At 44.2% G+C, this 27,514-nt stretch overlaps 1 protein-coding gene and 1 long non-coding RNA gene across 3 annotated transcripts in view; both read left to right on the top strand.

The window, feature by feature from the left end:
• The first annotated feature begins 13,207 nt into the window (after positions 1 to 13,207).
• LOC149460161 (uncharacterized) overlaps positions 13,208 to 27,514 on the top strand; it is a 30,047-nt gene continuing 15,740 nt past the window's right edge. The window contains exons 1-2 of one of the 2 annotated variants that reach the window (XR_016313131.1): positions 13,208 to 13,265; positions 19,488 to 19,540. This is a non-coding gene — a long non-coding RNA (uncharacterized LOC149460161). The remainder of the gene's footprint in view (positions 13,266 to 19,487; positions 19,541 to 27,514) is intronic. The other variant, XR_016313132.1, reaches the window with a different exon arrangement.
• LOC149460162 (uncharacterized) lies at positions 20,188 to 21,765 on the top strand. Its single transcript, XM_089680069.1, has one exon. It carries the CDS (start codon positions 20,214 to 20,216, stop codon positions 21,417 to 21,419), a length of 1,206 nt encoding a protein of 401 aa, XP_089536195.1. The 5' UTR covers positions 20,188 to 20,213; the 3' UTR covers positions 21,420 to 21,765.

Here is a 27,514-nt window from a genome sequence, read left to right as displayed (position 1 = left end):
CCTTTCCTTTAGTTTAGCTAATGTTGCATAGAGAGCCCTCCCCCCTTCCCAGAGATGCATTTCAACATCCTCATGGCATGGAGCAGGAAACAGCATGTTGTTTTGACCTATGGAATTTCATTGTTGTAAGATTCTCTCAGTTTATGGAATAAACTTAACAAGATCTAAAAGATGTCATTCTCATTGAGTCACTGACTGTGGTGTCCATCAGAGGTTAAAGTTATCGCTATCTCATCACAACTGTAAGTTACAGAGCTCACACTATCAATGCTTAGATTGGAGCCATCAGAACATTGCTAATAGCTATTTTGTTTCTGAGTGCTCTTACCATGATGTAGGACTGTTTGACCACCTAGCTATTTTTTTTTCAATCGAATCAGCAGTTTCTGACACCTCCCTGTCTTGATCTGTTAATTATTGCAACTGGGCTACTCTTGATCAGCCCAAAATTTCAAATTCTGTTATTTCCTCTTTATACAGCATCAGCTACTCTGACACCCTTTGTCACATACCTTGCTTGTGAGCCTGACGGTAGAAGAAGGCCTCACGTACAGCTCCAGCTCGGGGGCCACTGAAGGTGGAACAGCAACCACAAGAGCATGGTGGGGTATGAGTGCCTGGTCAGTCTTGTAGTCTGTGCAGGAATTGTTGGACTTTGCTGGCAGATAGGGCAGCTGGACCAGGCACAGGAATACAGGAGGGGGATGTGCAGATCAGACAGCACAGGAGAACAGAGCTCCTGAGCTTAAATAGTCTAATTGGTGCCAACATTAGCAACGAGCAGTGAGCGAACGCAAATGCACATGACTATGCACAGCAGAACAGGCCCTCGCACATCTGCACCTGCGCAGTTGTGTAAGCCCAGGGACTTCAACCGCACTATGGGGATCATCTTCCTGGCACCCTTGTCAACAAAATAGATGCCCTTAATCAGGCTCTTTCATCTTCCCTTGACACTTTCGCCCCATTAAAAACTCAAACTCATTCCCCCACCTCTAATATGCAATCTTCCACCTGTATACTTGATCCTATTCTCATCCATTTATTTAAATCCTGTTTTAGTTATCTATGCCCCATTATTCTCAATATCATAAATGACTGCCTTAGCTCCGGTTCAGTACCTACGATCCTTAAAACTTCCGCTATCACCACAGAACAAAAAAAAATAAAACATGGCTCTGGACAATTTAAAAAACTTTCACCCCATATCTAACTTACCTTTCCTTGCCAAGATCCTCAAGCGAGTCATGATATCTCAGTTACATAACCACCTGGCTTTAAATAACCTATTTGAATCCCTCCAATCTGGTTTATGGCAACTGAACAGCACAGAAAACACAATTGGTAAAAGTCATTCATGACTTTCTGTTAGCTTCTGATACTGGCTCACTAACTATTCTTATTATACTGGATCTTAATTCTGCCTTTGATACTGTAGGCCACAATCTTTTATTCTCTCACCTTGAAGCCATGTTTGAGTCTCAAAATTGTATCTGAAATGGATTAAGTAAAATTTTACTGATCACGGTCACTTTGTTTCCCTTGACAGATTTCAATTTGAAGTCAGTCCAGTCAAGTACGGTGTTCCTCAGTGCTCAATCTTGGGTCTCTCACTTTTTAACATTTATATGTTTCCACTTGGCCAACTGCTTAGATCACATGGGCTCAGTTATCACTTCTATGTTGATGACACTCAGATATACATCCACACTAAACCGGATTCTACTTTGGCTGCTTCTCTCCTATCTAACTGTATTTGTGATATAAAAACTTGGATGGCCCAAAATTTCCAACAATTAAACTGTGACAAGACTGAAGTCATGCTAATTGGTACCCCCCATCAATTATGTAAGGCCAGTCTGGTAGCCTATCAATGGCACTGTACTTGAGCTTCAGTCTAAATTGAAAAATCTAGGGGTGATATTTGATGCCAACTTAACTTTTGATCCACATGTACAAAATGATGTCACAACATCTTTTCTCCACTTGAGAAACATAGCTTGGCTGTGTCCTATGCTATCATACACTGTAGGTGAAAAGTTGACCCATACATTTTTGTTCTGCCGATTTGACTACTGCAGTTCTCTACTCGATGGTATAGCTAAATCCGCTATTAATCGACTACAATATGTACAAAAATTCTGCAGCCATAATCCTCACTAGGTCTGGTACAAGTGATCATATTATCCCTATCCTGGAGTCTTTGCACTGGCTACTCATCAGGTTTTGCATAGACTTTAAGATCCTCTTGCTCGCCTATAGGGCTCTTTGTGGCTTGGCACTCATTATCTATCTGAACTTTAATCAAATTACTCCCCCCACTCGTAATCCCTACTCCTCAAACTCTGGTCTTCTGTGTGTCCTCTACTTACCTACACTCGATGGGAGACAGAGCCTTCTCCTGCTATGCTCCAAAACTCTGGAATTCACTTCCAAAGAACATCAGAGTCATCTTCTCTAAACTCATTCATATCAAATCTAAAAACTTTTTTCTTTAGACAAGCTTTCACCTAATTGTTATTTTATTTCATTTGCTTTATCCTGTGTATTTCTTGAGATTTCTTTGTAAAGTGCTTTGAGAAGCTACTTTTAAAGGTGTTGTATAAAATAAAGTTTATTATTATTATAAAATCTACATACATGGCAGGATCCAAGGTTTCCCAGCAATCAGAAAAAGTATTGACAGATAAATACCCATATTTGCCAATATCCCCAACCGTATACAGATTCTCCACATTACATTTTCATGGGACGTTTAAGGCAATATTGTATAAACCATATGCATAAAATCATCACTCTTTATTTACAACATTTAAAGGCAAATTTGTCTTTATTAATTTTGGAACAAAACATATAAAAAAAAGGAACAGTGGAGTACAGACAAACGGGACCAGACCACTGGTCACAAGCATGAAGACAATCAGTGGAGGTAATGACAATCTGTACATCTCAATAGTAGAGTTAGAAGAATATCAGTATACAACATAAATATAACAAAAATTTAACCCAGGGCACAAGGAGCGTCAGTATTCTTCCCTGGATAGCCAACAGTATAAAATGTAGCAAAGAGGAAAAGACAAAAGGAAAATAAAAGGGACAAGAACGGGATGGAAGTAAAGGCAGAGGGGGAGTCAGGAACCGGGAATGGACAGTGGGTAGGACCGCAACAGTGTGCCTCCCAGACAAATCGCAGGGGGGGACAGTAACAAAGCATGTCTAGAGAAGAGAAACCAGCCCTTAAACAAACAACTGCGAGCTCTCTAGTCCATATGGACGAGGTTTAGGGAGGCACAATAGGAACAAACAATTCCCAAAGGTTCGTTGAGGAAGAGAAATGGAGCCAGACCGACCACAATAACAATAACTTATGTTTCTCATAAGTGTCTTTGGCAAACGCCAGCATTTCTTATATGCGCATAATATCATTATTCGTAGAGACCCCCAAAGACAGAGGAAAAGTGGTGGCCGTCTTCCAAAAAAGAGGTATCAACTGGTGAGCCGCAGACAGAAAGAAATGCAGTAGGCATTTCTTCTGGGCCGTTAATGAGCCCTGTAATATAGACAAAATAGCAATCTCCGGGGAAGAGGTCAAGGACTCATCATAGATTTTATTATAAATATCAAAGACTTGGGACAAAAAGGGTCAAATTCTATTGCAATCCCACCAAATATGAAGATGAGTGCCCACAGCCTCACCACATCACCAACAAAGGTTGGATGTAGAAGGAAATACCCTATGCAAGGAGAAGAGATCCCTATACCATCATGAGAGGAGCTTAAAATTATTTTCCTGTGAGTAGCAGGATATGGAGGATTTATGGGTAAAATGGAATGATGTAAGCCACTCCGCATCAGATATATCTTTACCCAAATCCCGAGACCACTCCCTGGTGTAGAGCGCAAGTTCAAAGTGAAGAATGTATTAGACTGTAGAGGGAAGCTAAGAGATGTCTGGGAGGCTCAGAAAGGGAACACAACTGCTCAAACTCAGAGAGTGGATAATGGATATGAGAGGAGAAGTGGAAATGTTTACAAAATGAAGACAGGTGCAAAACGGTAAGCCAATCCCTTGCACCACCCAGGAGGATAGGGAGGCCCGTTTGGGGATGGATAAAGGCACGAGCTACTGGCCAGAAGGTACGGGAAAAGGGACCAAGAACAGAAGACCCTGTCCCTTGTGGAAAAGAAGGATTGTCAAATAGAGACGACAGAGGGGAAGGATTGGAAGACAGGAGGGCATTAAGGCCACGTCTATACCACAAATGCAGAACTGCCACGGTTAAGGGTGACAGGCCAGGGAAACGCTGTAGATCACAGCCTTAACCCCAAGGGAGGGCCCGTAAATCTACAAGGGATAGGTCTTGTTCCAGCAGAGAAGAAGCCTTACAGAAGTGTCTTGGCAACCAATCAAGCATGTGCGCCAACAAGGCAGCTCTGTAATAAAGCTCAAAATCAGGCAAGCCCACTCCACCCAAGAGTTTTGGGTAAGTAAGTAATTTGTACTTCAATCTTGGAAAAACTGAGATGCCAAATAAACTGGATCGACAAAGAACACAAGGAAAGGAAGAAACTTCTGGGCATGGAAACCGGTATAGCCTGAAAAACATAGAGCAATTTAGGCAAAGTGTCCATCTTAAGAGTGTTAATGCGACCAAACCAGGGCAAAGAGGAAGCTCCCCAAGAGGCCAAGTCAGGCAGACCAGAAAGTAGGGGCAGGTAACTGAGTGAATAGAGTTCAGCGAGACTGGAAGATATAGAAACCCCGAGGTAGGAGATAGCCTTAGGATGCCATTGAAAAGGAAAAATTGGAGCGAAGATGCAACAACACGCCATCAGGAAGAGTAATATTCAGTGCCTCAATTTTCAAGATATTCAGTTTAAAGTTACTATACAAACCAAACCTGTGAAATTCTTGTAGTAGACTAGGGAGTGAAATGAGTGGCTGTTGCATGTAAACTAGAAGGTCATCCGCATACAGAGAGAGTCTGTGATGAAAATAAGGGGTATGAATACCTACAATAGAGTCGTTAACCTGTATAGCATGTGCAAGGTGTTCCATAACCAAAACAAAAAGTAAAGGAGAAAGAGGGCACCCCTGGCTAGTGCCATTTGATATAGGAAAGGACAAGGAGGATGTGCCATTCACGAGTACAGACGCCGTGGGATGAAAATATAGGGACATAATCCTGGCAATAAACCTTGGTCTCAAACCTATCTATTTTAGGGTGAGGCATAAAAAATGCCAGTCAACTCGATCAAACGTCTTCTCGGCATTGAACAAGAGAAGGCAGGCCTTCAGGTGATGTTGATTGATATAGGAAATGAGATTAATCATTTTAGTAGTGTTATCCCCAGCCTCCCTACCATGGGTATTACATGCTTTATCAAGTGCAATGAGGGAGGAGGAGTCCAGCAGTTGAAGGAGATCCCGGTGAGCAATAGACAAATCCACTAAGAGCAAAGAATCTAAAGTGCGCTTATGGGAGGACTCTAAGGCCGCAATAACCGAAAACAACCGGCGAATCTCCGAAGCCCGGGCGTTCTTCAGATGGGAGCCGTGCTGAAGGAAAATCCCCTGGAGAACACATTTTAGGGCCTCCCATTGGGTGAGGGGACCCATAGTATCCGAAGTGTGATCAAGAACAAAGTGCTGAATAGCTTTCGTGACCTCCGCAACACATAATGAGTCCTTGAGCAGAGTATCATTCAGAAAAACAACAAGAAGGTGTAGGGAGGTTGTATACGCTGAGATGGATGGGGGAGTGGTCCGACCATAAGAAGTGACCAAGTGAAGCCGAAATAGGGGTATTGAATAAGGACTGAGAAACAAAAAAGTAGTCAAAAGTATGACGTGTGAGCCTCCGAGTAATAGCTATAGTCCTGCTCTGCAGGATATAAAACGCACTAGACATCCACTAAGTGCAATTCATGGAGACGGGATTTAATTTGAGTTAACACTGGGAAGGAAACAGAGGATTTACCTGAGGAAGTATCTAAGGCAGGTGAGAGAGCTATATTAAGTACGCCTCCCACGATAAAACAAGGGCCACCAAAGGAGGACAATTCAGTAAGAATCGCAGAGAGAAAATGACCCTGGTCCTGATTGGGAGCATAGATATTTGCTACCATAAAGATAAAGTCCTGATGTTTCAATTTAATAAAAAATTTAACGACCATAGGATCTATGAGGGAGTCCAAAACCTCAGGGCTAAAAGTATTATGGAAGGCCACCGATACCCCCTTAGTCCTGGCTTGTGGATTAGTACTGTGATACCATTGGGTGTAGTAATGATTACGGAGAACTAGAATACTGTCCAAACGGAAATGGGTCTCCTAAAGGAGTAAAATTTGAGATCTAGTCTTATCAAAGTGATAGAGCATCTGGCTCCGTTTCTCCAGGGAATTGAACCCTCTGCAATTCACAGAGGAAAAACTAATTGGGGTCAGACCCGCCATAGGAAATATAAGGTGAGAGAGGCAGATGCCACCGGTGGTGCCCCCCCCCCCGTGTCACTCCCGATTCCCTTGGGAAAGGAAAGAAGGGAAAGGTATGGGGGAAGAGAAAGGAAAAGGAAATACAAAAGAGTAGTAGGCATAGAAAAAAAGGGTCAGGAAAAAAATAAGGCCAAAAATTAAGAGCTAGTAGACAAAGAACCATCTAAATATTAAACAGTACGTCAAAAAAACACTGAGAAGCCTGAGAAGGTGGGGAACATCAAAGACACATTGAGCAGGTCTCGGCCCAGGTCTCCCACAGGGAAAAATAAACCAAGAGGGAGGCCACTCAACTTAAAGAGTGACCCCTCCATGAAAAATGCGTATAATATACCCTCAAACAAATAGAGGAAAACAAGTCATCCTCCTCTCCATAGAAGCGTAGACCAGTGAACTGCAGGAAAGCTTCCCCCACAAAAATGGGGAGGCCATAGAGAGGAGGGGCATGAAACCCCCCCTGCAAGGATTAAAGGAGCTCCCTACCGTCCACCCCAGAAACACAATCGGGGGGACTCGGGAGCTCACCTCAATCAAGGACAATCAAGTCATAAACAAAACACATGTAACAATTACAAGAAATAAAATTAACATTAAGGCAAAAATTTAGGAGCATTAAACCAGCAGAACCCTCTGAAACCACGTAGCAGGGTTTGAGGTCGGTTCAAGTGTAAACGCAAAAAAAAAAAGAGAACCTGCAAATTCAAAGAGGAATGGTAGTCAACCATCTGGAATCTTCTGAGAAGAGGACCTGGAGTGCTTCTTTCTTCCTGACCGCTGTCATTGTGGGGTAAAAGGAAGACCTGGAGTTGGCGGTTGAAAGGACCAGTCCAGAAGAGCCACCTGAGGTAATTGAAAAGTGCCAAGAAATGTGGGCAAGTCCCCGAGAGTGCGAAACTGCGCAGATTTGCCATTATGAGAAGCTCGGAGTTGAAAAAGGAACCACCACTGATCGCGAATGTGTTGATCCTGTAATAGCTGTGTGAGTGGTCACAGGCCCTGCGCATGTTCAGTGTCTGGCGGGAGAGGTCGGGGAGGAGCATAACTGGCATCTCATTGAACAAGATGGTATCCTGTGTGCTGGTGGCATGCATGATGGCATTGTCAGGAATGGACTTGCCAATAGTGGTGGGACTCACCTGCCTTGTGGGCTGCAGTACCAGGGCTGGCCAGCGGGTGCTCTCAACAACCAGAGGTTCACTTCGGCAATTAGCCATCACCTGTTGCTGATTGCAGGTGGTGTATTTAAGGGATGGCCAGACCTGCAGTCTGTGCCTTGGTGTGTGTTTTTCCATGGGCCCCTGTATCTTGTAACCTGCGTTCCTGTTCCTGTTTCTGCCTGACTTGTTGCCAACCCTGCCTGGTCCTGACCTCTGCTGACTTCTCCTGTTTGATCCCTGGCTTGTGACCCTGACCATTCTTTGCCTGACCCCCTGTACCTACCTGTCCGTTAGTTGCTGTACCCGGCTCGTGACCTGACTATTCTCCGCCTGCTCCTCCTGTACCTACCTGCCCGATAGTTATCGACCCGGCCTGCCTGACTACGTTGTGCTCTATATGTGTATGTACCTGTGTATCCATATCAGTTTAGCTTTGGGTTTGTTTCACCTTGTTGTATGTATTTGTGGTAGCTTGGGGTTTGGTGCACTGCGTTTATATTTGTATTGTTAGTCTTAATAAATTGTCTTATTTATACCATATCTGAAGCCTATGTTTCTCTGTGTCAGTCCACACACTTCTGGTCACACCCGCATCCCTGACAGGCATCCTTGACCTTGTAGTAGTGGACTCTGCACAAAGTTTCACGAACAAAAGAGGGGTCAGGATTCCTGGGGCCCAGTGTCCGGTGTACTCGGTCCAGTTCAATATATGTATCTTTAGGCTGTTGTAATAATTGGTTGAAGATGGCAGTAACCACGGTGACTAAGTCCTTAGGTTCTATGGATTCCGGAATACCCATAATCCGTATAGTGTTGCGGCGGTTTCTGTTTTCTATATCATCTTGTTGGTACATGAGTTGTTGTAATAGGACCGTATGAGAATTAAGGGTCTCTTCATGGGACTGTAGCGCATTACAGAGGCCATTAGAGGTATCTTCAATTTCTTCCATACGTACAAAAATATCCTTTTTAATGTCTGAGATCTCTTGCTTTTATGTGTTTTCTATGCACTTCACACAGTGTTCAAAGTCCTTCTTAGTAAGTAGGGATCTAATATATGCATGTAAGGATCTGATGTGGGACTGCATGCCCCAGCCATCCCTGGAGCAGAGGAATGTCTGAGAGAGGCTGTGGGACCGCTGAGAGAGCCTGTCAGAATCCCCAGGAGAGGAGAGGTGGCCCCGGGAGCTCACCTGCATGTAGATTGTGGCCCTGTGTCTGGAGGGGAAGGAGAAGGAGAGGCGGGCGCCATCTTGCCGGCTGGAGTATGCGAGGCCTCAGACCTTGTGAAGTAACGGCCTAAATCGCCCCTGGATCAATCCCCACCTAACTTCCTGGGGTTACGGTGACGGTTCCTGCCTATGGAGAAAGCGACAGGAGCAGAGGAGAGGGTAAGTATTCCCGCTGGAGAAGTGTGGACTGGTAGCTGCCAAAGGACACTTCCTACAGCTCCATGCACCAAGCCACGCCCCCTATTTACAACATTTAAAAGACATAAAAGCATATTGTGGCTGGCACATCATGCATATATGTAAACATACAATATATCTATGGCACTACACTACTTCCCTGTTCGGGGAATTGTTACAACATTTTCATGGTGCTTGACTTGTCCACATCGATCCCCAAACTGGGACAGACCCAGCACTATTTGACTATTCTTCCTCAGGGGTGGAAGGTGTGGTATATCTACAGTTGACAATTTTAATTACAGTAATGGTAAAGCAATATATAACATGCCACAAGAAACATGGTGGAGAGGTATCTTCATGTTCCAGAGGGATTGGCTGGTTTGCTTCTGTATACAACTAGGATTGTAAACGCACCATGTTTGTCATGGTCAGGAGATTTATAGGTAATGCTAAAGAGTGTACTTTTGCGTACTTGTATGATGTACTAGCCTTTATGTCTTTTAAATGGTGGAAATAAAGACTGATGATTTTATTAATGAGGCTTATACAATATTGCCTTAAAAGCCCTAAGGGTATGCAATGTGAAGGTTTCCCAGCAGAACATTTCCCAAAACATCACACTATCTCTTTTAGCTTACCTTCTTCCCATACCGCATCCTGTTGTCATCTACAGGTGAAACTCAAAAAATGTGAATATTGTGCAAAAGTTCATTTATTTCAGTAATGCAACTTAAAAGGTGAAACTAATATATGAGATACTCATTACATGCAAAGCAAGATAGTTCCACCCGTGATTTGTCATAATTGTGATGATTATGGCTTACAGCTCATGAAAACCCCAAATCCACAATCTCAGAAAATTAGAATATTACATGCAATCAATAAAACAATGATTGTACGTAGAACAATATTGGACCTCTGAAAAGTATAAGCATGCATATATACTCAGTACTTGGTTTGGGGCCCTTTTGCAGCAATTACTGCCTCAATGCGGCGTGGCATGGAAGCTATCAGCCTGTGGCACTGCTGAGGTGTTATGGAAGACCAGGATGCTTCAATAGCGGCCTTCAGCTCTTCTGCATTGTTTGGTCTCATATCTCTTATCTTTCTCTTGGCAATGCCCCATAGATTCTCTATAGGGTTCAGGTCAGGCGAGTTTGCTGGCCAATCAAGCACAGTAATCCCACGGTCATTGAACAAGGTTTTTGTGCTTTTGGCAGTATGGGCAGGTGCCAAGTTCTGTTGGAAAATGAAGTCAGCATCCCCATAAAGCTTGTCTGTGGAAGGAAACATGAAGTACTCCAAAATGTCCTGGTAGACAGCTGTGTTGACCCTGGCTTTGATGAAGTACAGTGGACCAACACCAGCAGATGACATGGCTCCCCAAATCAACACAGACTGTGGAAACTTTGCACTGGACTTCAAGCATCTTGCAGTGTGTGCCTCTCCATTTTTCCTCCATACTCTGGGTTCTTGGTTTCCAAATGAGATGCAAAAGTTGCTCTCATCAGTAAAAGAGGACTTTGGACCACTGAGCAACAGACCAGGTCTGTTTTTCTTTAGCCCAGGTAAGATGCTTCTGACGTTGTTTGTTGTTCAGGAGCGGCTTGACAAGAGGAATACGACATTTGAAGCCCATGTCCAGGATCCGTCTGTGTGTGAGGGCTCTTGATGCACTGAATCCAGCCTCAATCCACTCCTTGTGAAAGTCCCCAACACTTTTGAATGGCCTTTTTCTGACAATCCTCTCCAGGCTGCGGTCATCCCTGCTGCTTGTGCACCTTTTTCTTCCACACTTTTCCCTTCCACATAACTTTCTACTAATGTGCTTTGATACAGCACTTTGGGAACATCCAACTTCTTTTGCAGTTACCTTTTGAGGCTTTCCCTCCTTATGGAGGGTATCAATGATGGTTTTCTGCACAACTGTGAGGCCAGCAGTCTTTCCCATGATTGTGATTCCTACTGAACCAGACTGAGAGACCATTTAAAGGGTCAGGAACCTTTTGCAGATGTTATGGCTTAATTAGCTGATTAGAGTGGGACACTTTGAGCCTAGAATATTGCACCTTTTCACAATATTCTAATTTTCCGAGATTGTGGATTTGGGGTTTTCATGAGCTGTAAGCCATAATCATCACAATTATGACAAATCACGGCTTGAACTATCTTGCTTTGCATGTAATGAGTCTATCTCATATATTTGTTTTAAGTTGCATTACTGAAATAAATGAACTTTTGGATGATATTCTAATTTTTTGAGTTTCACCTGTACTCCCCAGGTAAACAACACCCAGTCACACACATGATGTAAAAGAAATCATGATTTATGGGACCAGATCACTAGCTTCCATTGCTCCATGGTCCTATTAGACATGGGTCAGCATGGACACCCTGACTAGTCTGTGGCTTCTCAGCTCCATACACAAATTACTGTGCCCATTTTTTTCTGCTTTCAATACATCGATGTCAGAGACAACATGTTTACTTGCTGCTTGACATATCCCACCAACTTTTAGATGACATTGAAATGAGATAATCAGTGCTTTTGATTTAGTCTGTCAATGGCCATAAAGTTGTGGCTGATTGGTATATAGATTCCCAGCTGTGGCCTTGTGGTGAGCCCTGCAATGTAGGGAAAGTAGGTAGGGACATAAACTTGCTTTTTAGGGCAAGATAGCCTAGGAACTTGCTCCCATGGAGGAGGGACAAGTCTAGGGACCTCCCCATGCTCATATCCAGTTTTGGGGAAATACATATTTCTGTCTTATGCAGTGCACTGATCTGGCACAAACTGGCACACCGGTTAGCAGGTCTGTTATGAGTCACATGTGTACCCCCTTAAGGAAGCAAGCTTTGGCAGCTTACAGCATGTAGGTATTGCATTTCTACTGCACTACTGGAATTAAAGCGGAGTTCCACTAAAAAGTAGAAGCTCTTCTTATTTGCCTCCTCCCCCCTCTGTTTTTGATAGGTACCCACTCCCACTTCCGGCTCAGTTCGCCATGGCTAAGTGAGCTGGATGTTCAGCCCCCTCCTCCCTCCCGCAGTCTCCTGGGAACTTTCACAGGTCCCCGAAGACTGCTGGAGCAATTAGGAGGCACGGCTCGTGCATGCGCAGTGGGAACCAGGCTGTGAAGCCACAAACTGGTGCCCACAGTTGAGATGCCGGTACCGTAGAGAAGGGACGGCACGGGTGAGTACATAAGTGTGTGTTTACTAAAAGTCAGCAGCTACAGTTTTTGTTTATCGAAACGCATTAGCCTGTTAAAAGTCCAGGGTTCCCATTGTGGATGGCCACGTAGTGTGGATTGGACAGTGCTGTTCTTTACAATGTGCCTTTGACAGCTATGTCATTTGTGAGTACGATACCTATTTTTATTACCTCAATAAGTGTTTTTACGATAATGCACTGGGCCAGTGTGTCCTCTGTTTGTTTTCTTTATATCCAGTGCATTTGGACTACCCCGGTCCATTGAGGACAGCAAGAAGTTCACATTCCAGGACATCCAAGATGTAGCCATAGCCCATGCTGAGTCCATCCGCAAGCGCAGGAGTATTTGGGTTTGCTGTTTTTCATTGTTACAGTTTTTGTTACAGCTGACTTTTAATAAACACTAAAACGGCTGGAACTCCGCTTTAATTTATGTTCAGCGTGGATATGGGCTTTGATATTTTCCACTGGTGAGCACCTGACACAGTAAAAGAAATTTTAAGATAAAGCTTGTGCCGCCTGATCTCTCTGCACCCTAGCCACATGTAAGCTCTGGTGTGCATCACGGCTAAGGGCTTGTTCTGTGCTTTTTTCTGCACTCACAATTTTTTCAATGCGTTCCGTTCACGCCACAACTGGGCAGCCATGTGCAGAGCATAGAGGTGAAAAAATGCAGTACATCTGCAATTTTCTAAACAGCACTGGGGCTCATTTGAAGTCTCCCATTCTCCACACCACAGGAAAATGTGATATATAGAAATGAATGAAATGTCACTTTTAATATAAAGAAAAAAAAAGGTAAACATTGTCTTGTGTTGTAAAAGCGTAAAGCACCTCCCCCAACTGAAAGTACAGGACTGTCACCAGTCCAAACAGGAAAAGGGCTCATTTGATGATGTAATGATCTTCTGACTTGCAGTGCCCAGGAAGTGAAAGTGTTAGCTCTTTTACAGGAGAAATGAAAGTATCTGCTTCATACAATTCTTGGTAAGCATTTATGTTTAATTCTGTGCTGTTCAAGGAATGGAACTTTTTTTGGGGGGGGGAAATGATCATCTGTTTATGCTTTCTCTGCAGTAATACCACAGCTCATAACTGCCCTTCTTTTGGAACCAAATTTTACCGTTCTGCTATACTTCGCAGACCTTATAAAAATGTGTTCCTTAACTACGAAAAGTGTCAACCTGCACAAAACCTTTTTCTGTATTGCATTTGTTATTTTGAAAAGCCAGTATAAGGCTAGATTCACACCTATGCAGTTTGCTTTTGATCCATTTCCAGTGCATTTTGTGTTTTTGCTGTGTTTTGTGGGGGGTTGTTGCTAGGCAGATTTAAAACTCAGCAAAAGCGCACTACATGATTTTCTGCAGAATTTCCATTGAAGTCTATAAAACCACAAAACGCAACTTTTTGCGTTAAAAAAACTCCCTGACCCTTTCTAAAAAACACACCGGGGGAAAACAGGGAGATGTGAATGTGTCCCATAGGAACTCATGTTAAATGGACTGTAGTGCATTTCTGCAAAATGCTGTGGAAAACGCAGGGAGAACCTAGGGTAAAGAAAGAAAATGTTGTTTTGAAAAAAAACAAAGCTCTCACCGATTTACCTTTTTGCATGTTTAACCACTTGCCTACCAGGCACTTATACCCCCTTATTCACCAGGCCAATTTTCAGCTTTCAGCGCTGCCGCACTTTGATTGACAATTGCGCGGTCATGCAACATTGTACCCATATGAAATTTTGATCATTTTTTTCTCACAAATAGAGCTTTCTTTTGGTGGTAATCGCCACTGGGCGCTTTACTTTTTGCGCTATAAATAAAAAAAAGTGCAAAAAATTTGGAAAAAAAAAGTTTTTGTTTCTATTATAACATTTTTCAAACAGGTAATTTTTCTCCTTCCCTGATGTGCGTTGATGAGGCAGCACTGATGGGCACTGATAGGCGGCACTGATGGGCACTGATAGGCAGCACTAAAGGGCACTGATAGGCAGTACTAATGAGGTGGCACGGATAGGCGGCACTGATAGACAGCACTAATGAGGTGTCACGGATAGGCGGCACTAATATGCAGCACTGATAGGCGGCACTGATAGGTGACACTGATGATGGGTACTGATAGACGGCACTGACTGGCATCACTGCTGGGCACTGACTGGCGGCACTGACTGGCAGCACTGCTGGGCTGCACTGGTGGGTGGCACTGGTGGACAGCACTGGTGGGTGGGCACAAGTGGGTGGCACTGGTGGGCACAGGTGGGTGGGCACAGGTGGGTGGCACTGCTGGGCACAGGTAGGTGGCACTTCTGGGCACAGGTGTGTGACACTGCAGAGTGGCACAGGTGGGTGCACTGCTGGGCACAGGTGGGTGCACTGCTGGGCACAGGTGGGCGGAGCTAGTGGGCGCACTGCTGGGCACAGGTGGGCGGAACTTGCGGGTGGCACTGCTGGGCACCGATCATCAGGGCTCTGACAACTGCCGGTTCTCGGCAGTACTTTCCTCACGATCTGACAGCGTGAGGAAAGTGCAGCCGAGAACCGGCACTTGCATTTCCCTCTGATCAGCGTGTCATTGGACACCGCTGATCACGTGGTAAAAGGCCTCTGTGATTGGCCTTTTACCACATCACGTGATCAGCTGTGTCCGTAGGACACAGCGATCACGGAGATTGCCGGGTGCGCGCCCCCTGGGGCGCGCAGGAGAGCGCGTTCTGGGAGGACGTCATATGACGTCCACTCAGAACTGGCCGGCCGCAGTGCAGCCGTCATTCAGCTATCTGCGGTCGGCAGCTAGTTAAATTCTTCATAGGCATGTAAGGAGGGTTTGGCTGGGAGTGTCTTTCACCTGCATAGTTTTTGCTTAACCACTTCTACTCTGGAGCATTTTTTTTTTCATTTATCACACACATAATAAAATCAGCATATTTTTTTTCTGTAAATGTACTTAAAACCACCAGGACATTATACTGTATACTTTCAGAATGCAGAGGCCTTGCAGAATTAAAGGTGACAGTTGTAATTTTTTGCTTGGTATTTACGCAACTGTTTATCAAATCTATATGTGTAGGAAAACAAAAAGCTAAAATGAATTTTAGGGCACGCAAGCACAATTTTATCCACAATTAAACTGAGCTAGTGTTAAGTAAATAGATATAAAATATGTCAAGCCTCAAAACTGTGTGCGCTCATGAAATGGCGAAAAATTACTATACTCAATATATTCAGTATGTGACACCTTGCATGCCTTCACAGCTCATCAGTTTATAACTATAAATGAGGAACCTAAAATTATTGCTCGCACCCCGTGAGCATATAAAAGTAATCAGGCAGCTCATACAGTCATCGAGCTAATTTTTACACAAAAGTCCAGAGCCAGCTGAGCAAATCTGAAACTAGCTCATGCTGCTACTGCAGCTGTAAGGTTGTCTAATTTCTTCAGACTTTGAAATACTAAATTTAGGGCTAAACAAGAGAGGACTAAAACCCACCTGATTACATGGTCATAACAGAAGATTTGTCCAAAAAGCTGAAGAGGTTAAAGGTGTCCCTCTTTCCCATTTCAGAAAGAACATGAGTGGTAACGTAAAGCCCTGGCCAAAAGTTTTGAGAATGACACAAATATTAATTTTCACATATTAATTTTCACAAAGTCTTCTGCCTCAGTTTTCATGATGCCAATTTGCATATACTCCAGAATGTTATGAAGAGGGATCAAATGAATTGGAATTAATTGCAAAGTCACTCCTTGCCATGAAAATGAACTTAATCCCCCCCAAAAAAATCATGTCAGTGATTCTCTCATTAACACAGGTGTCAGTGTTGAAGAGAACAAGGCTGGAGATCACTCTGTCATGCTGACTGAGTTAGAATAACAGACTTGGAAGCTTTAAAAGAAGGATGGTGCTTGAAATCATTGTTCTTCCTCTGTTAACCATGGTTACCTGCAAGGAAGCATGTGCAGTCCTCATAGCTTTGCACAAAAAGGGATTCACAGGCAAGGATATTGCTGCTACTAAGATTGCATCTAAATCAATCATTTATCAGATCATCAAGAACTTCAAAGAGAGAAGTTTAATTGTTGTGAAGAAGGCTTCTGGGCATCCAAGAAGTCCAGCAAGCTCCAGGACCCTCTCCTAAAGTTGATTCAGCTGTGAGATCGGGACACCACCAGTGTAGAGCTTGCTCAGGAATGGCAGCAGGCAGGTGTGAGTGCATCTGCCCACCCAGTGAGGCGACGACTTTTGGAGGATAGCCTGGTGTCAAGAAAGGCAGCAAAGGAGACACTTCTCTCCAAGGAAAAACACAGGGACAGACTAGTATTCTGAAAAAGATACAGGGAATGGACTGCTGAGTACTGGGGTAAAGTCATTTTCTCTGATGAATCCCCTTTCCGATTGTTTGGGGCATCCAGAAAAAAACCTTGTCCGGAAAAGAAAAGGTGAGTGCTACCATCAGTCCTGTGTCATGCCAACAGTAAAACATCCTGAGACCATTCATTTGTGGAGTTGCTTGTCAGCCAAGGGAGTGGGAATGAATAAAGAATAGTACAAAAACATCCTCCATGAGCAACTTCTCCCAACAACAACAATGCCTTTTCCATCATAATGGAGCGCCTTGCCATAAAGCAAAAGTGATAACTAAGTGGCTTGGGAAACAAAACAGCAAAATGTTGTGTCCATGGCCAGGAATCTCCCCAGACCTATTGAGAACTTGTGGTCAATCCTCAAGAGGTGGGTGAACAAAAACCCCCCACAAATTCTGACAAACTCCAAACATTGATTATGCAAGAATGGGCTGCCATCAGTCAGGATGTGGCCCAGAAGTTGATTGACAGCATGTCAGTGCTAATTGCAGAGGTCTTGAAAATAAAAAGGGTCAACACTGAAAATATTGACATGTTTGCATAAACCTAATGTAATTGTCAATAAAAGCCTTTGACACTTATGAAATGCTTGTAATTATACTTCAGTATACCATAGTAACATCTGACAAAAAGCTGAAGCAGCTGACTTTGTGAAAATTAATATTTGTGTCATTCTCAAAACGTTTGGCCAGGGCTGTATTTGCCCTTCTTTTTATTTTTGTGCTGCCCTTTGTCCTTATCTCAGCCTGCACCTTTTTAATTGTACTGTGTGACACCATCACTTAGTGGGTGTTTTTGGGATGGGATTTAGGGGTATACAGTCAGGTCCATAAATATTGGGACATCGACACAATTCTAACATTTTTGGCTCTATACACCACCACAATGGATTTGAAATGAAACAAACAAGATGTGTTTTAATTGCAGACTGTCAGCTTTAATTTGAGGGTATTTACATCCAAATCAGGTGAACGGTGTAGGAATTACAACAGTTTGCATATGTGCCTCCCACTTGTTAAGGGACCAAAAGTAATGGGACAATTGGCTTCTCAGCTGTTCCATGGCCAGGTGTGTGTTATTCCCTCATTATCCCAATTACAATGAGTACATAAAAGTTCCAGAGTTCATTTCAAGTGTGCTATTTGCATTTGGAATCTGTTGCTGTCAACTCTCAAGATGAGATCCAAAGAGCTGTCACTATCAGTGAAGCAAGCCATCATTAGGCTGAAAAAAACAAAACAAACCCATCAGAGAGATAGCAAAAACATTAGGTGTGGCCAAAACAACTGTTTGGAACATTCTTAAAAAGAAGGAATGCACTGGTGAGCTCAGCAACACCAAAAGACCCGGAAGACCACGGAAAACAACTCTGGTAGATGACTGAAGAATTCTTTCCCTGGTGAAGAAAACACCCTTCACAACAGTTGGCCAGATCAAGAACACTCTCCAGGAGGTAGGTGTATGTGTGTCAAAGTCAACAATCAAGAGAAGACTTCACCAGAGTGAATACAGAGGGTTCACCACAAGATGTAAACCATTGGTGAGCCTCAAAAACAGGAAGGCCAGATTAGAGTTTGCCAAACGACATCTAAAAAAGCCTTCACAGTTCTGGAACAACATCCTATGGACAGATGAGACCAAGATCAACTTGTAACAGAGTGATGGGAAGAGAAGAGTATGGAGAAGGAAAGGAACTGCTCATGATCCTAAGCATACCACCTCATCAGTGAAGCATGGTGGTGGTAGTGTCATGCCGTGGGCATGTATGGCTGCCAATGGAACTGGTTCTCTTGTATTTATTGATGATGTGACTGCTGACAGAAGCAGCAGGATGAATTCTGAAGTGTTTCGGGCAATATTATCTGCTCATATTCAGCCAAATGCTTCAGAACTCATTGGACGCCGCTTCACAGTGCAGATGGACAATGACCCAAATCATACTGCAAAACCAACCAAAGAGTTTTTTAAGGGAAAGAAGTGGAATGTTATGCAATGGCCAAGTTAATCACCTGACCTGAATCCGATTGAGCATGCATTTCACTTGCTGAAAACAAAACTGAAGGGAAAATGCCCCAAGAACAAGCAGGAACTGAAGACAGTTGCAGTAGAGGCCTGGCAGAGCATCACCAGGGATGAAACCCAGCATCTGGTGATGTCTATGCGTTCCAGACTTCAGGCTGTAATTGACTGCAAAGGATTTGCAACCAAGTATTAAAAAGTGAAAGTTTGATTTATGATTATTATTCTGTCCCATTACTTTTGGTCCCTTAACAAGTGGGAGGCACATATGCAAACTGTTGTAATTTCTACACCGTTTACCTGATTTGGATGTAAATACCCTCACATTAAAGCTGACAGTCTGCAGTTAAAGCACATCTTGTTCGTTTCATTTCAAATCCATTTTGGTGGTGTATAGAGCCAAAAATGTTAGAATTGTGTCGATGTCCCAATATTTATGGACCTGACTGTATATGTTTGCACATTCATCTGCCTCATTGCCTTGGTGAAGATGGAATGCAACCCATGGAAACGGACAGAAAAAACACCTCTTTTTTGGACTTATACTTCAACTTATGACGAGTAAGTGCCTTTATTACTTTCTGTATTGATCTTCAACAGTTTTACATAAATATTATTCTGCAGCTCCCAAACAGCTCCATTAGAAGTGTCTTAAGTCTATTTACCTGATGATAAAGGTCCTTACAATTTAAAAAAAATGTGCAGCAGTCTCTTTAATTAGCTTTAAAATAAAGTTTTAAAAGTTTTTAAGTAGATTAAAAAAATTAGACTAAGTTTCAGTCTTCTCTAGATCGTTTTCAAAGTCTTTCTATTTCCTCTAAATCACAGATTACACTGCCTTGACTCTTATGGAGCTGTGACTTCCAGGGAAAGACAGCATGGTAAGGTCCCACTCAACCAGTCACTCAGCACATGTCTACACGTGGGGGATAGTCGCAGTATGAAGACAATCCCTGAGTTACAAACATCCAACTTACAAAAGATTCATACTTCAAAATTGAGGCAGGGTGAAATTACGCTGGTCCTGAAAACCACTAAGCAGCCATCTTGCTGCTCACCACATGCTGCCACCTACTGTCTGGTTGGCCAGTCACTAATCCCACATCACTGCATGGCCAGTTAACCCTTCCCTATGCTATCCAAAACATAAAAATATTTTTTTGGCTGGAGTTTATAACCCAGGGATTGCCTGTATTACCTTTGTCCTTCCTATCATAAATAATCTTTCTCCTATTTCTGCAATCTCTGTAATATATGCATACAGAGAGATTAGGTACCCTTGAAATAGCTGTAGTAAGTATGCAGATCTAGGAACTAATGTTCAAAGAGTAGTCATCCCCCCTAAATCATTGCTGGAAACTATATACATTCAAATATTCATTTTAGGTATTGCACTGGCCATAGAAAGTAACTAGACAGAATTTAAACTGATTGTATATTCATTTTGTATACTACTTTCTGATCTTTCTTACAGTTTACACATACAAACAAGACAATCTCACTATCACTTTTGAAAAGCAGCCTGAAAGAGGACTAAAGTACAGCAATTAAAATATGAGCTATGACACAATGCCTTCCATTCCTGCTTTGAGAGAGGGTGACAAGTACCATGTCTTCATCAGCTATAGCACTGCAGATTCCATCTGGGTGGCTGGACTCATTCATAAACTGGAGGCCGCATTTCCTGACATAAAGATTTGTTTTCATGAAAGGGACTTTGTCCCAGGGAAGACCATTATAGACAATATGGTTGAGTGTATCCAGAGCAGCCAAAAGACTGTGATGGTGCTGAGTCCAGACTTTGTACGCAGCCGCTGGTGTCTGTTTGAAGCCAACTTGTCTATGTTCCAGGACTGCATGCTGCAAAAAGCCATTGTTCCCATTATGCTGAAGCCATGTCCAATACCTCTTCATCTCAGCCATTTAACTTACCTAGATGCTGATGATGAGCAATTCTTTGATAGACTTACCCAAGTTCTTCTAAGCAATAATAGCCAGCTGTCTCATTCTACTTTAATCCACTATCAGCCATCATTCTTGTACAATGGGAAGAGCCTACTTACCTTGCCATCTCTCAATCAGAATAGGGAAAGTTGGAAACCTGGGTTCTTTGCTTCTGATTATGTCCCTGATGCACTTAGGGCATTCTTAGATGACAGTAGAATTTATAAGGAAGCAATTGGGATTATTAATGATATTTCTCCTTCAACTTCCTTCTTACGTTTTAAAGTCTGCCTGTCAGTGTTGCTCATTTTACAAATTTTTCCCACATCTCTTACAGTCCGTTATGTGATGTTTTATATAATCACAACAAAAAATATTGATCCCTTTGACATATTACCATTTTTGCCCATTGCAATGGCTGCCATCTTGTTGATACCAACTTTGTGTTTTAAAATCTATTACTGGAAAGCCAGGCAGAATAATCTAGTGACTAGAAAAATGGTGATGAAGACTGGCCAAGCAAACCTTATCTTAAGTAAAAATTCTGTTCTTGTAGGTTGCTCATCCATAGATCAGTTGTACTTTGTCTATGTATCTTTGTATCAGTGCATGGAGACGTTTTACACTACATTTGGTCACGGTAGTTCATTGGCCACAGACATGTGGGAGAAGGCCATCGTCACTTATTCCTCTGAATATGCTTGCTGTCTGGCCAGGAAACATTTCCCCTTTAGCAGCAAAGATTCTCCTGGACATATAGAAGATGGGATCTGCTTCTGTCAGTATGTATCCACCCAGTTATATATGGAAAAATGAGTTAAATTTGGCAATTCCAACTTCTATCATGTTTATTTCCATTAAAGATGTGTACAAACTATTACTTTCTAAAATTGCAAATGAAGATGTACAGAGATAAATTACATCCCAGGGACTTGTTTGGTATTGGTACCTTTTGCTTTGAGTCTATACATGTGCATCCTTCACCATTAGCAAATTTAAAGCTATGCAAGTCATTTATGGAGCAATAATACTGATGACTTTCAGCTTTTTTAACTGTATTATTATTATTATTATACAGTATTTATATAGCGCCAAAGGGTATGCTCAGTGCTGTACAGTAGCAGGGGGACATAACATGAGTCAAGACAGTAACAATACACTACACGAGGGGTTCGAGGGCCCTGCTCTTTCGAGCTTACAATCTAGGAGGGAGGGGAAGGTGGCACAGGAGGAGATGGCTGTGGGGGATGGAGTGATGGGTGGAGTGGAGGAGGTTAGTTGTTAGGTGAGGTCGGGTGTTAGGTGAGGTTGGGGTAGGCTTCCCTGAAGAGGAGGGTTTTCAGGGTGCACCTGAAGGTGAGGAGGGTAGGTGACATTCTGATGGATTGGGGTAGGGAGTTCCAGAGGATGGGGGAAGTCCTGGAGAAGTCCTGCAATCGGGCGTGGGAGGAGGAGACCAGGGAGCTAGAGAGCAGAAGGTCCTGTGAGGAGCGGAGGGCACGAGTAGGGTAGTATCTGGGTATCAGGTCAGTTATGTAGTTCGGGGCGGCATTGTGAATGGCCTTGTAGGTCAGGGTTAACAGCTTGAACTTGATGCGTTGGGCAATCGGGAGCCAATGAAGGGATTGGCAGAGGGGGGAGGCAGATGTGGAGCGCTTGGTGAGGTGGATGAGTCTGGCCGCTGAGTTTAGGATCGACTGGAGTGGGGATAGCGTTCGTTTGGGTAGGCCAGTGAGAAGGGAGTTGCAATAGTCCAGGCGTGAGATGATGAGGGAGTGTACGAGTTGTTTGGTGGTGTCTGGGGTGAGGAATGTGCATATCTTGGAGATGTTGCGGAGGTGGAGCCTGCAAGATCTAGATAGCAGTTGGATGTGGGGTAGGAAGGAGAGGTGGGAGTCCAGGGTGACACCCAGGACTTTGGCGTGTGGGGTGGGAGAGATGGTGGCGTTGTTAGTAGTGATGGAGAGGATGGGGGGGACACGGGGTGGGGGGAAGACCAGGAGCTTGGTTTTGGATAGGTTAAGTTTGAGGAAATGGAGCGACATCCAGTCTGATATGTCGTTTGGGAGGTGGGCGATGCGGGCAGAGAGTGAGGGGGCGAGGTGGGGGTGGAGAGGTAAATTTGGGTGTCGTCGGCATAGAGGTGGTAATTGAAGCCGTGGGAGTGAACAAGTCTGCCAAGGGAGGAGGTATAGATGGAGAAGAGGAGGGGCCCGAGGACAGAGCCTTGGGGGACCCCAACAGAGAGGGGGAGGGAGGGGGAGGTGGCAGTGTAGTAGGTGACGCTGAAGGAGCGTTGGGAAAGGTAGGAGGCGAACCAGGAGAGAGCAGCGTCCTTGATGCCAAGAGAGTGCAGTTTGGCAAGGAGGAGAGGGTGGTTAACAGTGTTGAAGGCCGCGGAGAGGTCAAGGAGCAGGAGGATAGAATAGTGGCCATTGGCTTTGGCAGTTAGCAGGTCATTGGTGATTTTAAGTAGGGCGGTTTCGGTGGAGTGCAGGGGGCGGAAGCCAGACTGTAGGGGGTCAAGGAGGTTGTTATCAGTGAGGTGGGTGCTTAGGCAATTGTAGACCAGGCGCTCAAGGAGCTTGGAAGTGAAGGGTAACAAGGAGATGGGTCTAAGGTTGTTAAGGTTAATGGGGTCAAGGGAGGGTTTTTTGAGTATGGGGGTGATGTGTGCGTGCTTTAGAGGGGAGGGGAAGGTGCCTGTGGAGAGGGAGAGATTGAAGATGTGGGTGAGGGAGCGGATGATGGAGGAAGGGGGGACTGGAGGAGCTGTGAGGGGATAGGGTCTAGGGGGCAGGTGGTGAGACGGGCTTCAGTGAAGACCTTAGAGACCTCCTCAGAGGTAGTTGGGCTGAAGGAGCAGAGTGTTGGGGAGGTGATGGTGTGCGGGGCATTGGGTATAGTGGGGGGTAGTGCGGCTATGAGGTCGGGGGAGGGGAGGGTAGAGGGATTGGAGGAGGGCGAGTGGCTGTGTGGAGAGGTGGATTGTGAGTTGACAATGTCCTTACGGATTGCGTCAATCTTGTTCTGGAAGTGAGTGGCAATCTCGTGGGCGGTGAGTGAGGTGCTGGGTGGGGGTGGGGGGGAAGAGAGCAGGGATTTGAAAGTGGAGAAGAGCCAACGAGGACAGGTGGAGACAGGTGGACAGTGTACAAAGTTAAATGTTTTGGAATGATGGATAGGAATCAAAAGATTTTTTTTCTTCTGTTAAATAAAGTTTCAATGACATTTTCCATATAATAAACATGTATCAATAATGGGGCAAAGAATTTCACTGCAAAAAGAAAAATAAAAGCAAGGAAACAATTAATATAGAAGGATCAATAACGACTCATTTTCAAAACCTATCAAGAGCTGTATTTAGTTATTTCCTCAAAAGAGTCCTCACTAGACAATTCAGGAAGAGCCATAGGCCAGGTGCTTGAAAACAGACATAGAGACACAGGAGGATGGGACAGGGGTTGTGTTGTTGTCTAGGCAGAAATATCCATATTATGAATACATTCTATTATAGAACAAGATATTACTTGGATAACTCTTTGAAAAAAAAAAAATGAAAAAACTGAATCTTAATCAGTTTTCAGAAGATTATTGCATGAATTGGGATTATTATTAGAGATGAGCGAATCGAAGTAGGCGAAGTGGAATTCGTTTCGAATATTAGGAAAATTTTGAATCCGAAAATAAGCAGACTTCGGATGCGCGAATCGAAATTTTTCCTAAAATGGCGGCGACATGTGCGGCGACGGAGCGGGGATGTCTGGGAAGGCGCGCAGACAAGGCGCGCTGACCCATAATGCATTCATTCATGACATGTGATCGCATTAGCCAATCAGCAGCCAGCCAGCCAGCACAGTGTAATGGTCGAGCTATAAATGGCGGCCATTTTAGAATTCTCCATTTGCCTCCAGTCATTCAACAGAGGCAGACCTGGCTGTATTCAGGGAGAGAGTTAGGGACAGAGAAACGTTACTTAGGGACACAGAAACGTTAGTTAGGGCCACAGAATCGTTACTTAGGGCCACAGAAACGTTACTTAGGGCCACAGAAACGTTACTTAGGGCCACAGAAACGTTAGTTAGGGCCACAGAAACGTTACTTAGGGACACAGAATTGTTACTCAGGGACAGACAGAATTGTTACTGAGGGATACAGAATTGTTACTGAGGGCCACAGAATCGTTACTTAGGGCCACAGAAACGTTACTTAGGGCCACAGAATTGTTACTTAGGGACAGACACAGAATTGTTACTGAGGGACACAGATTTGTTACTGAGGGCCACAGAATCGTTACTTAGGGCCACAGAAACGTTACTTAGGGCCACAGAAACGTTACTTAGGGCCACAGAATTGTTACTTAGGGACAGACACAGAATTGTTACTGAGGGACACAGATTTGTTACTGAGGGCCACAGAAACGTTACTTAGGGCCACAGAAACGTTACTTAGGGCCACAGAATCGTTAGTTAGGGCCACAGAAACGTTAGTTAAGGCCACAGAAACGTTACTTAGGGACACAGAATTGTTACTCAGGGACAGACACAGAATTGTTACTGAGGGATACAGAATTGTTACTGAGGGACACAGAACCGTTACTTAGGGCCACAGAAACGTAACTTAGGGCCACAGAAACGTTACTTAGGGCCACAGAAACGTTACTTAGGGCCACAGAATTGTTACTTAGGGACAGACACAGAATTGTTATTGAGGGACACAGAATTGTTACTGAGGGCCACAGAAACGTTACTTAGGGCCACAGAAACGTTACTTAGGGCCACAGAATCGTTACTTAGGGCCACAGAATTGTTACTTAGGGACAGACACAGAATTGTTATTGAGGGACACAGAATTGTTACTGAGGGCCACAGAACCGTTACTTAGGGCCACAGAAACGTTACTTAGGGCCACAGAATTGTTACTTAGGGACAGACACAGAATTGTTACTGAGGGACACAGATTTGTTACTGAGGGCCACAGAAACGTTACTTAGGGCCACAGAAACGTTACTTAGGGCTACAGAAACGTTACTTAGGGCTACAGAAACGTTACTTAGGGCCACAGAATCGTTACTTAGGGCCACAGAATCGTTACTTAGGGCCACAGAAACGTTACTTAGGGCCACAGAAACTTTACTTAGGGCCACAGAATTGTTACTTAGGGACAGACACAGAATTGTTACTGAGGGACACAGAATTGTTACTGAGGGCCACAGAACCGTTATTTAGGGCCACAGAAACATTACTTAGGGACACAGAATTGTTACTCAGGGACAGACACAGAATTGTTACTGAGGGACACAGAATTGTTACTGAGGGACACAGAACCGTTACTTAGGGCCACAGAAACGTTACTTAGGGCCACAGAAACGTTACTTAGGGCTACAAAAACGTTACTTAGGGCTACAGAAACGTTACTTAGGGCCACAGAATCGTTACTTAGGGCCACAGAATCGTTACTTAGGGACACAGAAACGTTACTTAGGGACACAGAATTGTTACTCAGGGACAGACACAGAATTGTTACTGAGGGACACAGAATTGTTACTGAGGGGCACAGAATTGTTACTCAGGGACACAGAATTGTTACTCAGGGACACAGAATTGTTACTCAGGGACAGACACAGAATTGTTACTCAGGGACAGACACAGAATTGTTACTGAGGGACACAGAATTGTTACTGAGGGCCACAGAACTGTTACTTAGGGCCACAGAAACGTTACTCAGGGACACAGAATTGTTACTCAGGGACAGACACAGAATTGTTACTCAGGGACAGACACAGAATTGTTACTGAGGGACACAGAATTGTTACTGAGGGACACAGAATTGTTACTGAGGGACACAGAATTGTTACTGAGGGACACAGAATTGTTACTCAGGGACACAGAATTTTTACTCAGGGACAGACACAGAATTGTTACTGAGGGACACAGAATTGTTACTGAGGGCCACAGAACTGTTACTTAGGGCCACAGAAACGTTACTCAGGGACACAGAATTGTTACTCAGGGACACAGAATTGTTACTCAGGGACAGACACAGAATTGTTACTCAGGGACAGACACAGAATTGTTACTGAGGGACACAGAATTGTTACTGAGGGACACAGAATTGTTACTGAGGGACACAGAATTGTTACTGAGGGCCACAAAACTGTTACTTAGGGCCACAGAAATGTTACTCAGGGACATAGAATTGTTACTCAGGGACAGACACAGAATTGTTACTCAGGGACACAGAATCATTTAATTAAAGAGTATGTCAGACAACATGCAGAGGAGTGGCAGAGGAGGCAATGTTTTAGGAGCGAGCAGACGTGGCAGCAGAGGAAGGGGTCGAGGCAGCACTATTCGCAGCCAGAGGCCAGTGCTCCCGGTGTCATCCAGTACAGTGAGGAAGAGCTAACAGAGGGCGGTCAGGAACGGGGGGAGACATCCGCCTCTTCAGCAGCCAGGCGAAGAAGTAGTGGCGAGGAGAGTGGCTCGGTAGCCGGTCTAGAGACAGGTCTGTCTCCTGACCCACACGCAGCCGAGGGGGCTAGTAGTGAGGCGGAGACCCTAATTGATGATGATGAGGCTGATCGCACTTGGCAGCCTCGTCGTCATCAGGCTATTGCTTCCGCATCATCAGGAGAAGAGGGTGGCAGCTTGGCAGCAAGCAAAACAGTCGGTGGGTTGTCTCCATCGCCACACTCTGCCATGTGCCACTTTCAGGTCTCCTCACACACTGCTGGTGTGTTCCATTTTTTGTCATAGGGTGCTGGCAGATTACGGGCCTCCCATTGCTGCTGCCAGGCCCCTAATCTGCCATGGGCCCCTGTACCGCCTCCTCATGCTGCTGCCAGGTCCACAGTGTCTCATGCCATGTGCCACTTTCAGGTCTCCTCACACTGCTGGTGTGTTCCATTT

Source organism: Staurois parvus, unplaced genomic scaffold, assembly GCF_062004578.1.
Source record: "Staurois parvus isolate SC_StPar_1 unplaced genomic scaffold, SC_StPar_1.0 ptg000234l, whole genome shotgun sequence".
Lineage (NCBI taxonomy): Eukaryota > Metazoa > Chordata > Amphibia > Anura > Ranidae > Staurois > Staurois parvus.
Note: the sequence above shows the minus strand (reverse complement) of the source record. Positions and strands in the feature narration are given on the sequence as shown.

Coding starts and splice junctions, on each gene's coding strand:
- LOC149460162 (XM_089680069.1), top strand. CDS start 20,214: ATGAGCTATGACACAATGCCTTCCATTCCTGCTTTGAGAGAGGGTGAC.